This window comes from Cyprinus carpio, chromosome B9 (genome assembly GCF_018340385.1).
Source record: "Cyprinus carpio isolate SPL01 chromosome B9, ASM1834038v1, whole genome shotgun sequence".
Classification (NCBI taxonomy): domain Eukaryota; kingdom Metazoa; phylum Chordata; class Actinopteri; order Cypriniformes; family Cyprinidae; genus Cyprinus; species Cyprinus carpio.
The window spans coordinates 14,906,049-14,930,238 of NC_056605.1; the positions used below are offsets into that span (position 1 = coordinate 14,906,049).

Consider the following 24,190-nt stretch of genomic DNA (forward strand, 5'->3'; position numbering starts at 1 on the left):
ATTATGCAATTTTGAAGAGCTGAAAGGGCATCAAGCGCGAGCTCTGACGTCCTGACGCGACGCGAGCTCCCTATTCCTGATTTAGTTATCTCCGCGGCCGCGCTCTCTCATTTGACTAATAACCAGGGTGCGATTTGCCGGGGGGGATGGGGGGGATTTCCCCCCTTCTGGTCTATGCATCCCCGGTGGGGATAAAAACATCATGCAAACCCGCTCTGACGTCCAGATCTGAATCAAATGATTCGCGATACGCGATCCGATTGAAGCGCATCGAAACAGTGAATCATTTTGCGACGCAATGGTTTAACTGATTCGGAGTTTCAAAAAGCTCCGTTGTGTTCTTTGCTCGCTTTCTCGATGTAACGTTAATTTGTTGTTTGAATAACCGTGGACATTAAATCATTACAATTAATAGGCCTAACGTAGGCTTACAATGTTTTTATTAAACTGAGATCACACTAAATACAATTTCCGTCGTATTAAAAACATTTCATAAAATTTTTCAAAAGCATCCCCCCCTTTGTTTATTTCACAAATCGCACTCTGCTAATAACCCTATGCTAATAACGTAAATTGTCAATAATCTCACATTGCACGTTTCTGGATGACGCTGTCCTGTATACTTCCTAGTTTGTATCGCCGTGATACACATAAAAAAAATAAATAAAAAAAAAACACTATTACAATATGGGTTGTGTGTGATTCTAATGCAATTCTGGGTTGCAAATAAAATGCTAAATATATATAAAAACAAAAAAAAAAAAAAAAAAAAAAAAAAAAAAAAATATAACACACATATATAATATATATATATATATATATATAGAGAGAGAGAGAGAGAGAGAGATTACATTTATTTTCCATTATTTGTTCATTTGTTGCTGTTTAAATTTGCTTTAAGTTTTACTTTGTTTATAGGATGCTGCTGATGGATGCCAGTTTTACTTAGTTTACAGAATGCTGCTGATGGATGCTCCCAGCACTTTTTATGTTTGTTGTTATTATTAATATTAATGTTGTTATTATGAACAGTTCTCAGAATTAAAGATGTGTTAAAATAATTTAAAGAGAGTCTTTGTCAGAGGCCTTTTTATTCTTAATTTTGACATTAATTTTCATTTTTACACAAGACACATATCGGTTCAAAATATCGGTTATCGGTCTCCTTGATCTGTAATAATCGGTATCGGCATCGGCCCTGAAAAATGCATATCGGTCGATCCCTACCTGTGACCACTTCTGACTGTGATCAAATGGTTGTTTTGTTTGCATATAAGCGGCTGGTAGGTGTGTAGTTGGTCCTTCAAAGTTGTCTAAGGGATATTATGTTTATGCTACAAATGCAATGTAGCATGCAATTTTGCAGTTTACATGTGATGTGAAGCAAGTGTATTTGTGCATCCAGGAAAAACAACTTTGTTTGTGTGTAAGAAAAAGTGTGTGTATGTGCTCTTGCTGAGGCTTGGCATCTCTCCAGCTTGAGTTAATAAATGACAGTCTCCCTTTAGGCATGCCTGGCCTCTGAAACACTTCACACTTTATAAAGCACAGAAGCTGTGAATGTGTGGGCGGAACTGCCCATCACTCTGTTAAGTTTGAAACTACAATAGCAATGTCAGTCATGGCATATGATGGTGTCAGACAGCCAGCAAACATGTACTGATGAGGTTTTGCCTCTGCAGTACAACTGATAAAAGCTTCAGACAGAATTTGATTTGCTCAAACTGGGTACAGAGAAATTCGTTTGAGCAACTGGAGCTATCTGATTTTAGTCTTTGTTACCAGTCAAAGGCTGTGGAATGAAAGCTGAGAAAAATAACACCCTTGCTTTGTTATAAATCCTACCAAGTTGTTTCAAAGACAGCATCCTAACCTAAATGGAAAATCATCAAGGACTGCTTTGAAAAGTCAAATAAGCGTTTGTTAATAATGTAACGAGGGTGTCACTTTTCCCAGTGGTTAAGCCAATATGTTCTCAACAAATTTTGTCATCACGTTTTTGATTTTAAATTTGTATGCCTTCTTTATTCCATTTTTAACACCAAAGGAGAAATTAGTAGCACATTGCTCTTACATTTTGACCTCTGCTGTAGGGGAAAGAACAGGAGCACACGTTTGTTTTCCGCATGGACCATCCGAAAGCTTGCAAGCATCTGTGGAAGTGTGCCATAGAGCACCATGCCTTCTTCCGCCTACGTGGCCCAGTCCAGAAGAGTTCAGCCCGCTCTGGGTTCATCCGCATGGGCTCACGTTTCAGATACAGGTAAGTTTTTCTAGGGTTCATTAGTCATTCGTCCATCATGAGTGGCATATAATTAAATGGAGTAAAGAAACCTACAGACTTGGGAACAATAAACTTAGCACACACTAATGGCTGGTTTCCACTGAGTGGTACGGTTCAGTACTGTACAGTACGATACGCAATTATGTCCGTTTCCATTGTCAGAAGTTGTGAATGGTACCAAAATATCAACCTTATCGTACCACTTTTTTAGTACCCTTCCGTTGTTGGGCTTATTTACGTCAGAGTGCGCAAACACAATAAAAAATATAACAGTGTATTTTATAATTTTATATTTTCACACAGACAGTAGCCGTTTCTTAATATGAATTATTTTCTGTTCTTGTGGACTTGTGAAGCGTCATTGCCCAAAAACCTGCATCATTTTGAAAATATATCTGTTGTTGTGTCATGATATGTAGTTTTAAGAGTTTTTTCAGGTGAGAATGTAGTTGTTTAAAGGTGAAATATCATGAAAATCAGACTTTTCCAGGTTTTAAGGGCTATATTCCCGGTGCATCTACCAACCAAGGAAACCTGAAAAAGATTAACCCAGTAACTTTGTTCTGGTAATGCGTCAGATTTTGCTCCCCTAGTGACGTTGCAAAGGGATCTCATTATAATATCACCGCCCCTTAATCTGTAAGTTTCCACCCACACCCATCATTTTGATTTGGCAAGCGACAACGAAGCACCAGCTCTAATGCCTTGGCGAACGTTTGAGCAAAACACACTAACTGTTCTGCCTGAACACAGAACACTATTCAGAGTCCCAGCCTCAGAGGAGACAACAGAGCAGTGGATTTGATTTATTTACTGTATATTGCTGCTGCCACACAGATCTAAAATAAACATACGATTTATTGCCCAGCTGTTTGCTTTCACAGACACAACCAACTGTTTTTGTAACTCATTTGTGTTTTTAACGTAAACTTGTGTGTGAATCAGAACTTAGTTTAGTACTCATTTGCATTTAAAGAGACATGCTCTAATACAGCATGTTTCTGCCTCCACTTAAAATAGGCATTTTTAAAATGATATAATAAAAGATCTGTGGGGTATTTTGAGCTGAAACTTAACAGATACATTCTGGGGACACCTGAGACATATTACATATTGTAAAAAGGGGCATAATATGCCTCCTTTAAAACTCAAATCTGCAGTTTATTCATAAAGATAGCACCTATTTGAAAATTTGCTATGCCGATTTCAGAGCTCCAGGTGATCACCAGGCGATCAGTGCTCATCTATCAGCCTAGAGCAGCCTTAGCTCGGCTAGTCCTTCCGACATGTGTCTGTAGTGATTAAACATGAGATTTTTGGGTATATTTAACAGGCATTTGTGGTCTCATTAATCTATTATTTGTTCATGGTCATATCGTTTTGGCTGAGCACAAAGTTAATGTTTAACTTTATATATTTATTTTGAACTTTACCGTAGTACAGCGCTGACTTTGTAGCATACATTTGACTGAATTCTTTGCGTTTATCTTTATTTCCTCTTATATAAGCCTCTTATACTTTGTACTTATACTTTTATAATGGCTATTATTGATCATTAAACTGACATTTAACAAAAAGAGGCAGAGTTGTGCTTATTGTTGCGCTTTATCGTCGATAGCTACTTTCTGGCATACACCACTGCTATCAAGTAAAGGTACTGCTGGCAGTGGAAACGCAAGCTGGATCAGGGTGTTCAGTCTCGAATCGTACTGTACTGTGCTGCACTGACCCGTACCGCTCAGTGGAAATGAGCCATAAAACCACTCTGTCAGCTTCGCATGCATTTAAACCTGCAATTGCGTGCCAATGTCCAACAAGCACTGTGGAGGGAAGTTTTGCATGGACAAAAGCCACTAAAATCTACTTGGTTTTGTTGGAAGCAGCCACATAATGATGTTTCCTATCCTATGGCATGTCAGATTGAATAATTGTGTTATAATAATATGCTGGATTTAATTTTATTTAAAGCTCTTAAAAGCATTACATCTCTATTTTTGCATCTGCAGTGGCTTCAGTAGAGGCTGGTGTTCTCTTTTGATTTTAGTATAAATCCTTTCTAATCATGCCCAGTGGTCTAATCAGCCTAATCACTGAGACTAGACTTCCTGTTTTCATAGGTCCTCCTAACAATATCTTCTGCTAAGTTGTAAATCATAGCATGGTCTGCTTCAGGCATGTGTGTGTGTGTGTGTGTGTGGGGTTGTCCTAACTATGCAACTGTATCTTATCTCCAGCTGCCAGCCTGGAGCTTTGACGCTGTCCAGTTCAGCTCCCTATTGGCCAGGCTTTTTATTTGCCTGCACTTATTTTAGCACTTATCCTTGCTCCAGAATTAACCTATTTTTTACGTCAATGAATTCATTTATCTTTGATTTCACCTTTGTGTGTGTGTGTGTGTGTGTGTGTGTGTGTGTGTGTGTCTTTTATTTATTTATTTGTTAAATTGTTTGCTAATCCTGGTTGGGCTGCTTATCCTCCAAAGAACAGTGGCTTTTCTCTTTCAGACAACATTAGACTTTCATTGCACTAAGCCTGTAAAAGTAAATGCCTGCAGTCTTATCAAGTCAGCAGGGATTTATCAAGAAGATTTTAAAGATATATGTGTAACTGTTGTTAATTTCTTTTATTTGTGGGAAGTGGGAAGACAGAATATCAGACAACTAAGGCCAACAAAGCTAGACGATCTTCCTCGTTTGAAAGAAGACCAAGTCGGCGTTACTCTAGAAGGACCATGCAGAACAGAGGTAAAAGAATCTGTACTGTGTTTTCTGGGGGGATTAATATATTTAAAAATATAATACATATTTAGGACCAGTAGTTTTTTTTTTTTTTTTTTTTTTTTTTTGCATTTATTTACTTATTTGTATGCATTTATTATTTTAGTCCAAACAAGTAATAGTCCAATTAGTTACAGTGAACCAGTCACCACTTAGTTGTTTTTTTCCCCAGATGTGTTTGTGCAGTCTTTTATGTCCATTTTTGCTTCTTATAAATAGTTTTTAACTAATCAGCTTTTGTTTTTAGCAACTTTTTCAAATAGTTAACTGGGTATAATGCTTTGAGTCATACATATACTATTTTGAAGCCCCAACACTGATTCACTTCCATGCTCATTATTCTGTTGTTACCTCAGCTTTGTGATCTTACAAAATAACATGCTTATTTTTTGTTTCCCCGCAGGTCCTTACAAATCCTCAGAGTAAGTATTTTACATTCCTGCATTGTTCAATGGAATTCTTATGGCTCTTGTATAGTGATGAGGTGACTTCCAGTCATAAAGTATGTTTCATTTGAAAGCACACAAACACGCTGTTCAGAGCTTCTATGGACTCAGTTGTGTTACCATACCGGTGTATACTAGTTGGTATAGTAGTATTAATATATAGTGCAGTGTGTAAAGTGACCGTTTATAAATGATGAATGCTTTAATGCCCAGAGCCTTTTTAGATCATTTTTATTTTATACCAAAAATGGCCAATAAGGCAGTCAGTATTGTATTGAGAGGTGCTTTTCTAAATTATTATTGTTTATAAGTAAAATCATTGTAAAATCATCGTGCTTTACAGAGTTGCTATTAACAATGCTTTTTATTTTGAGTTGTTTTAAACATGATTTGAATGTTATATAAGACTTTAAGTATTACTACTACTGTTTTTCATTCTTATTGCTGGGGCAAAATGCATCACTAGTCTGCCAGCTTAAGCACATGCTGTCAGACTGAGTGTTCCACTTTAGTCTTATAAGCACCTCTACTTAGACTGTGATGCAGCTGGTGTTAAAGTTTCAGATGTGAACAGCATCATGTGCAGGCACTTTTGTGGTGCTGATTTATGGGTAATTTTCAAGACTTATGCTGTGACTAATACAATAATGCTTCATAAGTATGATTGTTTTACTCATTGGATTTTTAAAGATCTGGTCACATTCTGAAAACAACATCAGGAATGTCTTGGCTTACCATGAGCCAGTGTTGGTTTGACTTGACCTCATTTTCTGGTCACCTCTATAAGGACCATCTTTGTGCTGCCTACTGAAGTCAGTCAACAGTAGCTCATAAACCCTGATATTAGTTTTAATATCGCTTGCATTTTCTTCTTCTCTTTCCACAGTAACCACAACAACGGCGTGAGCCCAAGATTGGAAACAAAGGTAAAACCTTCTTTCTGTTATACAAAAAACACAGATAATACTGATAATACCGGTAATAAGAAATCAGCATATTAGAATGATTTCTGAAGGATCATGTTACACTTAAAACTTGAGTAATGGCTGCTGAAACTTCAGCTGTTTCATCCCTATATTTTAAAATATATTACAATAGAAAATACTTCACAAATATTACAATTGTATTGTTTTTGATCAAATTAAATGCAGCCGTGGTGAGCATAAGAGACCAAAATAAATCTCTTACTGACCCCAAACTGTTGAAACAATTTCACATCACAATTTTAGTAATATTAATAAATGTTAATTATGAATTTGACTTGATAAAAAGAAACCTGACATGATTTGATCACCCATTTGTTTATAACTATGAAGGAGTCTGCAAGTTTATTTGTTAGTGTGTATGCTGCATATTTAGCTCATTTGGCTTGGAAAGGCTGTTTTGCTTTGAGTTTTTGCAGTACCTTAATGCATCCCACACGCTTTTTTTCCTCAGCCCTTCCAAACACGGACTCCCTGGTCCGGTATGCCTGTGGTCAGCAGCCCACCCTCTGCACCACCCCCTATGGAAATCGAAACCCTCCCCAGGAGCCCCGGAGGCAGCCAGTCGGACAAGAGGAGGTGAGCTTCTCACAATTTTAATGCAATAAGACCTCTAAGCAGGTTAATCTGATTCCCTGCTGTTACTTCAGGCCCCCGCACAGCCAGTTAACATCACTTTGGAAGAGTGCAGCACTTGTATAAATGATATATTTGGGCTGTCGGATGCTGCTGCTGCTGTGTTGGTGAGCTGGTGTGAGGTTGTGGTGCTGGCTGGTGACTGGTGCTGAAGGTGCTTCATGCTGTTTAGCTTTGACGTTGGGCAGATGGCTGCTTCAGCACAGGAGAAAACGCCTGCTGGGCTGACAATAACAAACTCTCTCTTGACGTGAAATGCCTGTCTTTCTCTCGTACTCTCTTTTTTTCCCATCTTGCTTTGTCTCCCGAGGGGTATTATTGTGCTGTGCAGAGCTTGAAATTAAATCAGACGGTGGTGTGGGATTATCGTGTGAGTGTTGGATATGTTGGTCTGTCTTATGAAAATTTGATCCTCGTTCCTTAACGTTATAGATATTTTTTTGTCTAAACTTTGTTTTAGTCTGATGTTCTGAAACCCCAGTGGCCTTTTCATAAGGCAAGGTATGTACACTCCTGTTTTCAGCCCTTCATAGACTTGCTTCAACCGATCAGTGCATTTCTGAGGGAGTCTCTGTGATTGGCTTTGGATGTTATTTTTTCCTTTGGCTGGGCAAATCAGTATCTGCATCAGTTCTCGATTCTAGTCCAGACCATCCAACCCAATCAGTGGGGCAGAGCTGTGATCTCAGCTGGGTAAATTGAATAGTTGAGTATAACAGAAAGCTGAAATGGTCGACTTTCTGGTTTTGGGTTTGGCTTTGTGACTGTCCTGTCCTGTCTTCTCCTTTGTCAAAACTGAAACTAATACAGATAGTCTCAGTACTAGACTAGTACCTTTCCTTGGTAAGTTAAAGATGGAATCAACAGACATCCCTTTCAGATGAGTGACAGTTTCTAACTTAAATTGATTCTTATTAATTTGTATTAATTCTTCTCACTAACCAAACACAACCCCTATAGTAAATAGACTAAAATACTTTCTTGCCTTCAATTTTCTTTGCTCAAGTATATTATATGTATATTCTCTTTGAAATCATTCAGTCCTTTTTTTTTGTCACCTTACATCTGTCCTACCATCTGCTTTCCCATGACCTTGCTATTTTTTATAATAATAGTAAAAATAATTTAAATTTATTACTTGTAATTTTAATTAGGAATAATAATGCTTAATCAGTATCATTAAAACATATCATTAATGGTAATAATAAATATTAATAGTAAAAATATTAATTTTGCTTCACAATGATTAATTCATGAATAGTAAGCTATAAAAATAGTTTGTACAGTGGCTGTACAACTGTTTGAAACTAATTACACCATAAATCAACTTTTTATACAAGTTGTTCTGCTTTTATATTTAATGTTTCTTTATGAATTTTGACATGCTTAATATGAAAATCACATTACTTGTGTATCATTAACAGTGCTAATGAAAAAAATGAATCTTACAGAATCTTCTAGAATGTTACCATCCTTGCAATATCATAATTGATGACGTAAATATTTTATAAAATATTGATGCTACGTGAAAATAAATAGTACAATAATAATCAGCACCGCAGAATTACAGAAGAATCATAGAAGATTTAAGTGAAACACGTTTTTGTTGCATTTTGTTATTTGCTCAGTAGTTTGAATGTTAAATTATGTGAATCAACTAAAATAAAAGGAACATCATTTGCAAATCAGACATTTCAGATGTTTATTGTTGAATGCAATGAGGAAAGAAGAAAGATGTTGAATAGTGGTTCAGGAAACATTTACATGCAATAAACTAATGCCTCCTTTCTAGATAGAATAATTTATACATTTTACTTTTTTTAGAAATTAGTTTTTTCAGTCTGGACGTCTGCTCTGTGTAGCCTCTCAGGCAGGTAGCTAGTGAGAAGTCTACTACAAACTCATGTTATATTCAGTGCAGTTTTCCAACCAGGAAATATTTTGAATTATAAGTGCATTCAAACTTAGCTCCCTAAAATTTTACCTCTTGTTTTGTCCTGCGATCTGCTCTCTACCCTTTTTTGACTTCTGCACCTCAGACTCTACAGTATTCCTGTCCCTCATGCTAACACCCCCCTACCCCCACCCCTTCTACTGACCCATTCAGGCTTCACTCCCCCCTCAATCCCACCACTGACACCAGCGTGACCGACAGGCACCTCCTCTCATACACGGATGCTGCCACAGCCCCTCCACCCACGCATTCCTCAGATACAAACTGAGCTCCAGGGAACACTGGGATAAAAGGCATATTCTCTGACTGAGATCAAACGAGACTACCTGGGATAAAGTCTTCCCCTCTGAGACTGAAACCAGCCAGAGAGATGAGATAACCTTCATGGAAGAAGCCTGAAATCCTTACTGTGGCTGTACTTTCAATTAGAATGATTTGGTCATTGTTTAACCAGCTTTGTCACCCAGCAAATATCCTGTTGGCATTTATTTGACATTTAAATTATGCCTTGATCATCATAATCACACTTTTTTTAGGCCTACTGTACAGTTAAAACAAAGATATAAGACGCTTTCCACAAATAGGGTACAAAGTAGGACATAAAACTCTTAAAAATGAATTTTTTATATGTATTATATAAATATTATATTATATTTTTATTGAAAGGATGTACATGCATTTTAAAAGATGTTGTTTGTCTTTCAAGAGGTCAGAATTTTTTATATGTATTATATAAATATTATATTATATTTTTATTGAAAGGATATAATAGCTATATTATAAGTAAAACGAGGTTTACTAATATTTTATTTGTCAATATATTAATATCTTATTTTACTTTGTGTATATATATTAATAAACATTTAATTTAATGAATGTGTTATATATACATATATATAGTACATATATCTACAATAATATAATATCTATTTACGGACCGAGTTGGTATGCAATTATAAAATAAGCATATTTTCATTAATGTGGATGTGCTTGGAATTATATCATTGAGGTAAATATCAGGTAGTATAGATATCTTAGTATGTATAAGTAGATTAAAAATTTATTTGACTTGGTACTGTGGAGTGCAATGAAAGAAATATATTTTCTTATTTGTGGAAAGTGCAATTATAATTACATATCTTATTTCAGTATGTCTTTGTGTAATCATTTGGTTATTTGGGCAATTAAATTTTTTTTTTGTCTACTACAGTACTATAACAAAAGGACATATGCATCTTACATGGCTTTAAGACGTTTGATTAAAATTAACAAACAGAAGCAACTCCCCATTGAATGTTTCAGTTTCTCTTGAGGTTTTTACTGTACATTTCTGTAAATGACCAACTTAGTCATGTCTTAAGGTGGAAGTATTTTATTTTACTTGGTCTTTATACAGACACTGAAAGTGCAAAGTGGTTTTAGTCAGCATGGCACGAAGTGACGTGTCCATAATTAAGCCTCCTTTGAAAGTCAATCTCATTCTAGTCATTTATGGAATGTGACTCGGTTCCCTCCCTCATTTTACTCAGGAAGGGAAGGAATACATTGTTTTTTGTGATTCTAGTACAGGCATTACTAATGTCCATGTTCTTTTAATCTAGATCCAGTGGAATGTGTGTGGTCAGTTGGCATATGACTGTGTTAGATAATGGTTCTGTTCCTTTTGTTTTCTTCAGTAATGACTGTCTCTGCTCATTTTGTAAAGGCTTGATTATGCTGTTACGGTTGTGCAATACATCAGCAGGGAACTACACTTACTTTTTCCACTGGTGGCACTTGTGCTACTAACTTTTTCAGTTACTGGCGCAAAACATGATTTGGTCGCACAAATTATTTATAATAATTACTGGATAATAATGAACAATAATGAAACTGTATTGCATACAGATGTGCTTTGTTTTACTTGCCATCTTTTAAACCACATGCCTTGTTCTATTTCTTACAGTACACACAGTGCATTGCTCAGTCTTGTAGCTGGGGTTAGAGGGGCCCTGGTGCAGGGTGTACAGTGGGCCCTGTTTAAAATGGTTTAATTTGTACTGTATGTTCATTCTATTTATTTATTTGTGCTATTTACACGATGTTTACATTTAAGTTTGTTTTTGTTAATTTAAAATAGCACTGCATAGTCTTTACTGTAAAATAAAATACACAATCAAACCAAAATGTATTCAGACACCTTCAACATTTCTCACATTATCACAGTTTATTTGCTATAGTTTAGAAATTGGTAATACAATATGACAATAACTCAGTTAAATTGTGTCAGAACAAATTCCTCTTGATAATGTCGGATAACTTTGATAAAAAGATATGTAATTGAATCAACCAAAACTTCAGGCAACTGTCAGTATGACAATATTTACACAACTATCAATACTTTGTTGAACAGTTACCAAGCAAGCAATGATTAATTTGGTTCAGTCTGTGGTGTGAAAAGGTTGCATTAGCAATTAAAGAAAGAAACACTTAAGCAAAACATGGTCAGGTCCCTAATTTTTTTATTTTTTTTTATCAATTTCATTGGTAGTCTACAGTATGAAGAATTTTTGGGTATAATATTTCACAGATCACTGTATTTTGCCATACTCACTTACATAAATGAACTAGTGCCCTGCACCCACTAGTAAAACAATATAATCAATTCTATCTGATTTTTGGATTGACTCTGGATAAATTCTTGTTAAACCTAGTAATTCAGTCAAGAGCAGTGAGTGATTTACTTTCATTTTCATACATTAAAGACTCTGACAGCAGAGCTAGTAAATTAGGCATGGTCACCTTAAGAGACAAACGCATCCATTATAATGATACACATCCGATTTTTTTTTTAATATTTTATTTTACTTAAGACATAACCACAGACTTTTTCGAACACACTTTCCAAGACGTGTATTTCGACATATTTTTGTATGTATTTGTTGTCGGTATAAGCAAGAAGACTTTGAGACGCGTCTCTGCTTGCTCCCTGAACACCAGAACACCGCGGTGCTGAATTGAGCTCTTTCGCTTTTCGCTCTTTTTTTTTTTATTTTTTTTTTCTGTTTATTTAAACTGCGATTTGAATTTGTTCGTTCAGGTCCAGGAGGAAGTGAACGTCCTGAACGGCAGCTCTGTTCAGTGTTGCTGTTCGCGAGACGCGGCTCTCTCTCGTGCGCACCGAACACAGCGCGAGTAACCAGGTGCTCAGTTCAGCTTTTCCCGCATCGCGGGGCTGAAGCCAACTTATGTTGAATGCTCAGAGCACGTTATAAAACGTATTCTTAAAATACACATTTCTGTTTTAATAAATGCTCATATTAAATCATAGCATAACACATAAGTAGGTACAAAAACAATCAGTGATACATTTGCGACCCCATAAAAATTTGTGTAGTTCCCTGATCAGATATAGAAATACATATTCATCGCCCAACACCCATCTGCTTTTGAGTACACTATCTTTTAGTGTTTTTTTTTTTTTTTTTCTTTTAATTTTAACTTATTGCATATTTGAAATGTGATACTGTGCTATTGCATAGCTGTAACTTGAGTCTTGGCCCGGCCTCAAGCATTTTTGTCCAGGTGAGTCACATTTGTCATATATCTACCAATGTGGACCCTGTTCGAGTAGCATATACAGGGTTACATCCTGTAATTGACAGATGGTAATTAACCATTTCATCCTTCACAGCATGTCCTTGGTGACTGACCTCTTGGAGACGAGCGTAGATGAGGTTCTTCGAGCCCCTGTTCCCATGGCGACAGCAGAAGTAGTGGGACCAGGTGCTGCTCATACCCCCCACAGCACAGCCACAGAGGAGACCCTCTCTCTGACCGGTGAGATAATACATCGCAGATACTGTGCATGCACTGGCAGAAATTTTTGTTTTATGCAAGTGTTTGTCTTGCATATTTTTTTGTCATAATTAAATTTATTTATTTATTTGTTCACAACAATTATAAACATAAATCCAAACAATTTTATAATATACATTATAAATGTTATAAATGTGCTTTTGTAACCTGAAAAAGAGTTTATATTTTCATGCTCTGCCTATCTATTGTGTGATCTGTTTATCCCCAGAGTGAACATGTTTTAATCCTCACACATGCAGATGTGTGTCCATCTGTCTTGTCTGATCTCTCATTGTTTAAAGATGCTCACTGAATCTGTTCTCGTCCACAGAGGCTGCAGCTCGGCTCAAGCAACTAGAGATTGAAATCACTCCAGTGTCTGCTCCAGCCAGAACAAACGTCAACGTTATTATGAACAACCAGGTCAGTTCAGCCATCCCAAAGCCCCACACATGCACACGGAGAACAAAGCTTCTTATAAATTGTGTTTTTGCAATATGACACCGCATCTTATTAAAGTTTGACATAAACTTTAATACAAGGAGCAGAGCTTGTGTTGGCTGCTGTGGCACTCTAACCTCAGGATGAACTTTAAATTAAATGTGAATAGAGAAGGTAATTACTCATGCTATTACAGCAGTCACTGATCTCTATATCTTTTCCAGCTAAGCCCATTATGCTATAAAGAGCTGATGATTATTTCAGCCTGGACTATGATTATTTAAGCAAAGAGACCGAAAGACAGTGCAAACAAATTCATAATCAGAACACATCCTTTGATTTGTTTGCAGGAGGAAGTGGCGAAACTGACAGAGAAAAGTTTGAATAGCGAGGGCAGCAGTCCTGTCCTGAAGCAGCTCAGATGTCCTGAGGAACTCAAGAGCAACATCCTGAAAGCTCAGGCAGAGGCAGCGCTCAAGGTATTCAAGTGCTGTCATAGGCCCCATTTACATGTGATGTCAATATTCATCTCCACTCAGACAGTTGGCTGCTTGTCTTCCTCAAATGAAGAGTGTCTGATTTAATTTCTACATACATGGTTAACAACCTCAACGTGTTAATGTCAAGTACTCTGAAAATGATGCTTAAAGTTCTTGTATATGTTTTGTAAATGTTCCTCTCTTTGTTTAGGATTCTAGAGATGAGTTTGGACTGACTCCAGACAAGAACTGTAACCTGCAGGAGGCAGCAGCCAGGTATGATGTACACTATATTGCCGAAAGTATTGGGGCACCCCCTTATAATGAACAGGTTTGACTAATTTAGTAATTTCCATGAGTACAAATCTCAGGGTGTATTCACACCAGGAATGTCTTTTGTCACAATGTCTTTCACACTGCTCTTTTTGCAAGTGAACCAGAAATTGTAAACAAAACAACACGTGTGCTAAGATCATCCATTCATTCAACCATACCAGAGTTTATTTGGACCGGACCGAGACCACCTCTTCAGCTGGGTCTCGGTACGGTTGTTTGGTCCGCACCCAAGTACGATTGCTGTATTCACACCTGCCCAAAAGATCTACACCAAAGTGGGAAACTAACTTGAGTTCAGACTGGACCACTTTGGCAAGTTACTTGAGTTTATTGAAACACAATTTATCTTTGGTAGTATGGTTCCTTATGGGGGTTCTTGCTCCAAAATCAATTGAACATGCAAGAGCTTTAACATTAACCCCCCGGAACCATCAGCTTGGAGATACATAGACAATTAAGACACTTAGTAATGTCTTTAAAAGTGAACAGTGGTAATTGTGTAGATGTAGCAGTGGGACGTCTATACTGTAGCTTGGTTATGAGGATGAGTGACTCAGCAGTGAGGTCCATGCCAGCCGGGACTTAAAAGCCTTAGTGATCTGAAACAAAAGAAGACAACAACCAGAAGGTGCACAGTAATATGCTCCTGCTTATAATGGGAAGGGAGGGAGGGTTGCGAGCAGTTTGATCATACTTACTGAGCAGTAATGCCATGTATATATGTCCCGTGTCTAATCGGAGAATGGTAGTGATTGGAGCGATTTGACAGCTGACTGCGTCAGCTGGTCGCAGCACTATGCCTTTTAGTTGAGATTTATTTAAGACTGTTTTGGATGTTAGGCTTCTGTTATAATGTCACAAAATTAATGGTCAAATATGTACTATTGTATTAACATTTTATTGACTAAAAATGCGTTAGAAAACGTTCATCTCAAAGACGAGTTCGTTCAGAATCAGTTACATATAGCAGGTCGGCTGACTCGATTTCCTTCTCATACATTCCCGCAGCGTCACAGTGCATTTCCCTATTGAAGCCCAGCGTCCATTGACTTCAATGGGGCTGCTTTGAACGTTTTTTTGGGGCTTCGAAACTAGACGGTCATTGGATAAACGCTGCGATTATGTCCCGCCCACGGACGCTCAGCGTCTCTGGGGGTGAATGGGGAGTGGGCTGGCCCGGACTCCGAGCTTCTGCGTGATGATTGGAGGGTCTGTCGAAAGACTGCATCTCCTTTTGACTGACAGCGATTCTGTACTATAAGGAATCACTGAAGCTATTCGCGCTCAGTCCCATCGCGGATTTCTCAAGTTCAGTCGAAATAAAAACTGCTGCAACCTATTTCTTTGATATTTGCTTGGCGAAATTGCTTGATTTTCATCATACATTTCACACAATTATACACCACATTCCTTGTTTCAGTTTTACAGAGTTTAATTTTTTTTTTTTTAGATCGTTCATTCAGTATTTCCAGAGGAGGCCTTCCAAAGTGTCCTGAAAAGTTATGGCTATCACTTTGATTCAGGAAGACTGAGGTCAGAACTTCAAGTCCTGTATTCAGATCAGGACTTGCAGGGTAACAGGGGAAAGCTGTGTGAATACTTGGTGTTCCTTAAAGAGTTGGAGAGTGCAATGCCTCAGCTTTACAAACTGTTCTCATTAGTGGTATCAATTGGAGCTACATCTGCAGGTGTAGAAAGGAGCTTCTCCTGTTTAAAGCGACTCAAGTCCTACACCCGAAACACAATGGACCAAGGCCGTTTAGCAGCAGCCTAGCTCTGCTGGCCATTGAGAGGGACACTGGTCAAGCCACTTGAAAAGACTCCTAGTTGGTACGACAGGGTCACAGACCATTTTCCTTGAAAAGGAACGTAGGGCAGAATTTACTTTTAAATAAATAGACAATTTTATGATGTAGGCCGAAAATGAGCTTCCCCTCTCTGACAGACCAGTAGCCGCCACTGATGCCTACGTGGCCTGACTGAACTAACAATGCGCTAGATTTTGATTCAATCGAACCAAACAAGACAGGTGTGAATACACCCTCAATGTTAAAGCATATAATGATATTTTAGGGAATTGTGTGCTTCTAGTTTTATAGCAACAGTTTGCACAGGACCTTGTTTTATTCTAACATGACAGTGCCTCTGTGTATAAGGCGAGGTTCAAAAAGAAATGATGGATTCATTCAGTGTGGAAGAACTTGACTGGTCTGCAGAAAGCCAAGTCCTAATCCCAGCTGAACACCTCTGGTGTGACTAAATGTAGACCTTAAGCCAAAAACTCATTACCAAACATCAATGACTATACATTATATAGACAAAAGTATTGGGACACCCCTTCTTTAGAACAGAAAAAGGAACTTCCAAAACTGTGGCAACAGAGATGGAAACATAATTCATGTATTTGAAAATTGTATTTCCATCTCTGTTGCAACAGTTTTGGACGTGTCTAAAATGACTGTAACCATATGTACAAGTCATTAATGATGAGTTTTTGGCTCAAGGTCTGCATTTAACTTCACACCAGAGGTGTTCAGCTGGGATTAGGACTTGGCTTTCTGCAGACCGGTCAAGTTCTTCCACACTCCACACTGACTGAATCAATCATTTTATTTTGAACCTCGCCTTATACACAGAGGCACTGTCATGTTAGAATAGAAAAGGGTGCTGTCCAAACTGTTGCTATAAAATTAGAAGCACACAATTCCCCAGAATATCATTACATGCTTGAACATTGAGATTTGTACTGATGGAAATGACTGAAGTAGTCAAACCTGTTCATTAGAAGGAGTGTCCAATACTTTTGGCAATATAGTGTATTTGTCTTGCTGTAAAAGTTGGGCACAAACATTTACATTGTTACATAGTTATTTAAAATGATTTTTTAATAATCAAAAGATGTGAATGGTGGGTGGTAATGCATGTCTGTCTATTTATCAGACTGATAGGTCGTGGGGGGCGTATGGGAAGCACATCCTCTCTGCCAATGAGTGGAAGAGCGGAGCGCCAGGAGTCCTGGGACCTGCTCAAGCAGCCCGGCCTGCTGCCCTGCTCTACCAGAAGGTGAGTCCACAGCACACAAAACCTACTCCAAGTAAAGTGAGAAGATTGTACTACAAAGAAGAATTGCTTTGTTGTTGAGTGTGTGGATTTAGATACCATAGGGCCATATGAGTGAGCCCACACTGTAATCCTCCTGGGACAGAGTCTGAGGCAGTGGAGCACAAGCAGGCAAGCAGAAACTGGGGCACACACAGATTAAAGGGGCCACCTGGTCCTCCCATCAACAAGCCAGGACTTGTTTTATTTCTTTTATACAGTATATGATCTTACACCACCATTCAAAAGTTTGGGGTCAGGTTTTTTTATTCAGCAAGGACTCATACATCGATGAGAGAGACAGTTAATACATTTAACTGTTACAAAAGATTTATATTTCAAATAAATGCTATTCTTTTAAATAATAAATGGACAAAAATATTAAGCAGCACAAAAATTTAAGATGTTTGTTACAGTTAGAATTGAATCTTTTATGCTGTTATATTTTTGGAGGATTAAACCAAATAATATATCCTGCCATATCTATCCTGTCCTGTTCACTCCAATCTTGTGGAAAATGATTTCAGTAAGTAAATTAAACAAAACAAGCCTTTATTGTGACCCTTTTTGTTTCATTGCAACATTGAATTTTATATTACTGTGTGAGAATTTGTGCAAAAAAACAATACAATGCTACAGTGTGACAAAATATGTTAAGTTTCAACATTGATAATTAGAAGTAATAAGATGTTTCTTGAGCACTAAATCAGCATATTAGAATGATTTCTGAAGGATCATGTGACACTTGAGTAATAATGACTACTGATAATTCAGCTTTCCCATCACAGGAATCATGGCTGCTGAATGTACATTTTGCACTTTAAAATATTAAAATAGACAACTTTTCAACCCTTTTTAACCTTTCAACAGTAGTGTATGTTAACTAGTAAGAATGTTTCTAAAGACTTAGAACCGATTTGTGCACTTCTGTGTCCTAAAGGCTAGACTGAGATGCTTCCGTTGCTACTTTAAAATAAATTATGAATTATTTTATTTTTTAAATTGACAGCATTTTACAGAACATATCCAGAGACTATTCCTAGTATTGAGGCCAGAACACTCCTTAATGTAGCCTGTGATTAAAAGCTCACTGTTGCCATCTAGTGTCAGCTGTTGCTATGTAGTTACAGATGAGTCATATGGCTGTAGTCTGCCTGGAAACATGTTCTTAAGTAACCACATGTACTCATGCCACAGATTGACTGCACGATTAGCTGTGTACACTGACCTGCAACCATTCAGCTCTGATAGTCACATGATAAAAAAAAAAAAACCTTTTCAAATGAGTGTCTTAATGTGTAAGATTTTTTTTCTCTGTTTTTTACAATTAGATGTCTGTAGAATCAAATAAGCATCATGTGACTGATGGTTGGAATTATATACAGTATGAAAATGAGGTATTATGGAAAGGAACCAAAGATTAAATTATAATTCACTACTGATGTCTACATCAGATGCTTAATTTGTAGACACCAAAATTATGGGTTTGATTCACAAGGAACACACACACTGGCAAAATCATCTGCCAAATGTGTAAATAATTTGTACCTTTACGCATTTTGTCAGGACTCTCTGGAAGGCTGCTCTGTTCTGATGGGAAGCCGTCCAAAGTGCGCGCACACACAAACCCATAATCAACAGTAATCACAAAGTGACCCCAAGTCATTTCCTCAAACACTTCACAAGAAGTGTTCATAATGTTTCATTCAAGGGTGAACAATGTGATTTCCTGTGATTTCCTTTGAATGAACACTAATGAATAGCTTGAGAGGTGCTTTGAAAGTTTTTCACTGTCCTTGTGCTCATTTCCAGTGCTCAAAATTAAAAGGTTTGTGTCCAGAGCTGTTCTCAGTCATGCTCCATAACTATTAAAAAGATCTGAATACTTTTTTTTTTTTTTTTGGTCAGGAAAGAGGGACAAGCACATTTTTATCCACAGCTACAGCCACTAATGTTTTATCATATATATCAGCTTCAAGATTCAGTCAGGAAAAAAGACTTGAAGTGCATTTGATCATGAAAGTGCTCATTCAATTCATTGTCTGTCCTCAGCCTGGAAGAGAACGCAGATGACTTCATCTCTTCTGTGCCGCTTCTGTCAACAGATCCAGTGAATGAAGCCCAGTCATCCAAGGTAACAGAAGTGGCTTAATGCCATTCCATCTGCTGGCACACTGTAACAAGAGTCCACAGCAGCTGTCAATATGTACACTATCATTTACTCACTCACCACTGAAACATGCTCTCCTTTACAGGGAAAATAAATCCAGCACAACATCACTTTTATTTTCTTTGGCTGTCAAACATTCATAGCAGCGTGTTGAGGTTTCACTGTTTACTCAGTGGTTCATCAGGATTGTCAACAGAGTGCTGCAGGCATGACAACCCCTAGTTAACATCCCCCTAGTTCCCTCGACAAAAAGCCAAGAGGAGTTTTTCTCTTGGCTTTTGGATTATTGCAGAAAGATATGTGACCAATACATTTTTTTTATGGTACTTAAATGTTAATCATGGTAATCTTCACAAATTGCCACACATTTTGTACATTTTAAAGCCTAGATCCAATTATTGCAGTAGTTTACTACTGTATATATTTTGTTATAGAATAAAACGTGGTTTACCTTTTGTTAACCATAGACCTCACTTCAGGCATATAGCCAAAACCCTGTTGACTTAGGGATGATGGGACTCAAAGTGCACTTATTACCTTGTTTCAGTATTTATTCCTGCCACACAAAAACTATTATGACTATAATATTAAGTTAATAAGACCATCAAAAAAATAAAATAAATTCATAGAATATCATATAAACTTAAGGGTGGGTTCTTTGGACTTGGGCCACTTTGCATTCACCTCACAATGCCACATTTACTATTACTTATATTTTTATCAGTTTGTGTTAAATATTCTCCCTATCTGTCTCTGTTAAAGGTTTTTGTTTTTAAATAATTATAAAAGCATCACTTTTTGTGATGTATTGCCGGCATTGATACACCCTGCAGGAAATGCAGATCTAGTCATTGAATGTGCTGTTGGTTGGCATACGCTTTAGAGCATGTGGCTTTTTACAATGCAGGTCAAAGTTCAGGATCCTGAGCCGCTGACAGCCCCTCTGACTGATAACCTGATAGACTTCACAGACTCCATCCCTGTAGTAAGTTCAGCACTGCAGCTCACTATATGCTTGTAATGCTTGTAGTAAGCAAAATTTTGGCTCTATAATTGACTGTATGGCACAATAATTTCTGTTCTCTTTAGGTGTTTTCACATCGTTGAAGAATTAATATTCTTTTACATTTTTTTTATTTGACATAGGTGCCAGCTCCCAAACCCACAATCACTCCTCGATGGATCATTCCAGCTTCAGCACCTATAGTGAGTTGACCCCTTTAATCATTCGGATGAAGATATTACATGAAAATGAAATCTGATAATGGATTGATTGCAAACTCTGAATATGATACATTTAGTATGGGTACCTCCAACTGACTGTAGAGTTGTAGCTGTTTTCCTGGTGAGGACTCCAGACACAGATCCATGCATCACTGTAGATTGCACAGCGTTTGCACAGGGATGCCTCTTCATATTTCTCTGCAGCTCTGTAGATGCACTCTGTAGATTTATAGATTTAGAAGAAGCTTTCATATTGCAGCAGATAATGTTGACTCACTATCAAGCCACATGTTCGATGGAGTGTACATTTTCATTACCCTCACTTCTCACATTTCTAGTAGTTGATTTAGTGACTGACTGCCCCCCTGCTTCCTCTCGTGCTTCTAGCAGACTGGCACCTTTACTAACGGCCTCCTTGACTGTACAGCAAAGATGTCATCATCTCACCATCCTGAAGGGGCCGCTATTTCCTCACTCCCCCATCTCTCTCACTCTCACAATGTGATTGCCACAAGGTTCGTTTCATCCCTGCTCCATTACCTTTCTCTGCTCTGTTGAGGCCAGTTGTTCTACTACTTTCCTAAGCAATCAGATTTACTATTTTCAACTTGGTAGATGATAAAAACCAAGAGGAGTCATGCTGTAATTTCACCATTTTGTGGGTGTGTTTCTCCACTGAGAGCCACCTGAAAGTAATGCATTCAATTAAATCTGCTAGCACTCAAAAGTTTGGGGTCAGTAAGATTTGTTTAATGTTTTGATCTCTCATTCTTATGCTTACCAAGGTTTTATTTGATCGAAAATACAGTAAAATCAGGAAAACTGTGAAATATTGGCTTTTTAAAAGAACTGTTTTCTGTTTTAATATATATTAAATTGTAATCTGTTCCTGTGACAGCAAAGCTGAATTTTCAGCAGCCATTACTCCAGTCTTTAGTGTTGCAGAATCCTTCCAAATATGCTGATTTGGTGTTCAAGAAACATTTCTTATTATGCTGTAGGTTCTCTGATGAATAGTACAGAACAGTATTTAAAATAGAAACCTTTTTGTAACATTATGAATATATTTACTGTCATTTCGGATCAATTTAATGCATCCTTGCTGTGAATAAAAGTACTTTCTTAAATAAAAATCATATTGACCCCAAACATTTGAACAGTAGTGTGTTTTTGCATGCGACATTAATTGCAAAAATACCTAAACAAAACTAAGGTTTTAGTGCACCAGAAGTTGCTTTAACTTCAAACACTGAAGAGTTGTTCAAGTTTGTTCTTTATTCAGCTTCTGTTTGTAACTGCCAATTGCTGAATTGATTTTGACAGTATTGTGGCTCACCCAATCAAGGACGACAACCACAAGCCCAAAGGTCTGCTGACCACTGAACTCTGAGAGCGAAGTCTTGAGCACATGCCCAGCACCTGTCACTGGACCATCAAAAGTTTTTCTACATTCCAGTGCCCTGACAATGCAGGCACAGACAACTGGACTCTGGGCATCCATGGGGTTGCTGGCTTTTGACAGATGACATCCGCAAAGCCAGATCTCAGCGCTGATGACCAAGAATAAAAGTATTGAACTCAGTTTAAGTGCACAAAGGACTAACAACAGGGTCCAGTGTTTGGGGACCACCATTCATTTTATAACTTTTATACCTCTTTTGAATGACTCTATACAGAAGCACACAAATTGTCCTGTCCAGTCCTGTGTTGTGATGGGATGTTTGATCATCTAAAATGTTTGATCCACCTGCTGTCCACTTCCTGTTCAGATCTTCTCTGATTGGATGACTGTGAAAGAGCTTGTGAAACCCATGTGGATCACAATGCATCATTGAATGTTTTTAGAACTGGAGTAGTTTTTCCTACAGAAATTCTATTTTTTAATCTTTTTTGCCTTTCTCTTGCTTTGCTTTCTATGTTTTTATGAAGTAGCTCCATTCATTATTACACTTTTAAGTACTGTACTCTAAACTGCACAGTTGTTAGAGCACTTTTGTGTAGCTTTGGGCAACTACAGTCATGAAGTCACTGAACCGAGATTTTATCAGTGCTGGTTTTTATCCGAACATAGTAGTTATGACCTGCCTTATTTTAATAGCTCACATAAGATTTTAAATATACATGGACATATTACAACATAACATGTTACTACAGTGTAATTTGTCTTCTACTGTGTTTAGTTGAAATATTTCACTGGGTGTTCTGTGTAGTGTGTAAGTGCAGCTCTTAAGTGTGCTTCGCTGTGTTGTTAGATGTTATGTGAGACACAGGAGCAGCTGAGACCTGTCACCCACTGGCTTATACTATATCAAAACTGATACTCAAAGACTTGGACCATGTAAACAAACTAAAATGTTATTCACTGTGATACTGTGCCAGTGGTTACTGCAAATGAGAGGCCTTCCATGGACCCTTCCTTCTCCACTACGAGTTCCACAAGCATTTGCTGCTATTTTTCAGTATACTGAAAAGTACGTAATTGGTATAATCACTGGATCTGAAATCACTGGGATGAAATGAGGTCAAATTTGAACTTTTATGTAGTCAAATCTTGTAAATAATTATTAGTCGGATTTCTTTAAAGTTGTTTATATGGTCTACCTGTTCTGATTTGCTCTGACTTTAGTGGAAGTGCTCACTCTGGAATCCGTTGATATGCTAATCATTTTGTTCTCTAAGTCTCACACTGTAGGCTTATTTACTGTTACATACAGTATGTTAATGATCTGTAGATGTCACAGCAATGACCTGTTTATATCAATACACTGACTTTCAGCCCTGTCATTTTGTATAATGTGATATTCAACAAGTAAAAGATATTTTAACATTGTTATTGGACCTGTGCTTTTATGTGCGTGTAGTGTGTTTGTGTGTATATATAGAGAGAGATACCACTGATTTAATCTTAATGTGACTGAAATCGAGATTATTGTTATTAATTTGTTTAGATGATACTGCTTGCTATTTACCCACTAAATTTGTTAAAATATAAAAAGAATGAATGGCTTGCAAATAGTTGGCAAAATTTTTGCCTCTCAATTCCTTGCTTTAAAGTAATAGATAATTTAAAAAAAAACATGCTGCTTATATTAATCCAATATTTGTAGGTAAACCATTGTGCATATGACTTAAGCATAAAAGAGAACATTTTAGTAAATTAAATAAACCTTATGCACTTGACAATGATTGTACTTTAGGTTTAGGACTAAACCGTAACCGATTTGATCCGGAAGAAGAAACCTTACACCAAATTTTGCAAAAAAAAAGAAAGAATTTCATTCAGGTTACGTGTACTAAAATATTCCCAAAGGAAGAATATGTAATTGTGCCAAAAATAAATAAATAATTAAAAATCCTTACTCTGCAATGATAAAATTGTGGTCATAACCTCATGCCTTTCTTTGCTCGATTGAACCCAGAAACGACGCCGTCATTTCCTGGAGTCAGAGCTGCCATGAACTCAGGTGAAACAACTAAAACAGCGGAAATTATTCAAGTCTACATCTGTGAGAATCTACTTGCTA

At 37.3% G+C, this 24,190-nt stretch overlaps 1 protein-coding gene across 9 annotated transcripts in view; it reads left to right on the forward strand.

Annotated features, from left to right (window-relative positions):
- LOC109096310 (band 4.1-like protein 5) overlaps positions 1 to 23,496 on the forward strand; it is a 41,993-nt gene extending 18,497 nt beyond the window's left edge. For 3 of the 9 annotated variants that reach the window (XM_042731118.1, XM_042731121.1, XM_042731126.1), the window contains exons 12-26: positions 2,094 to 2,263; positions 4,922 to 5,027; positions 5,461 to 5,483; positions 6,394 to 6,433; positions 6,945 to 7,069; positions 12,754 to 12,899; positions 13,249 to 13,340; positions 13,709 to 13,837; positions 14,049 to 14,113; positions 17,114 to 17,236; positions 19,325 to 19,406; positions 20,350 to 20,427; positions 20,589 to 20,648; positions 21,054 to 21,181; positions 21,990 to 23,496. In XM_042731118.1, the coding sequence (XP_042587052.1) occupies positions 2,094 to 2,263; positions 4,922 to 5,027; positions 5,461 to 5,483; positions 6,394 to 6,433; positions 6,945 to 7,069; positions 12,754 to 12,899; positions 13,249 to 13,340; positions 13,709 to 13,837; positions 14,049 to 14,113; positions 17,114 to 17,236; positions 19,325 to 19,406; positions 20,350 to 20,427; positions 20,589 to 20,648; positions 21,054 to 21,181; positions 21,990 to 22,056 (1,434 nt within the window). In that variant the 3' untranslated portion in view covers positions 22,057 to 23,496. Of the gene's footprint in view, positions 1 to 2,093; positions 2,264 to 4,921; positions 5,029 to 5,460; positions 5,484 to 6,393; positions 6,434 to 6,944; positions 7,070 to 12,753; positions 12,900 to 13,248; positions 13,341 to 13,708; positions 13,838 to 14,048; positions 14,114 to 17,113; positions 17,237 to 19,324; positions 19,407 to 20,349; positions 20,428 to 20,588; positions 20,649 to 21,053; positions 21,182 to 21,989 lie in introns of all 9 variants that reach the window. The other 6 variants (XM_042731122.1, XM_042731119.1, XM_042731123.1 and 3 more) reach the window with 5 other exon arrangements.
- Positions 23,497 to 24,190: the final 694 nt, after the last annotated feature.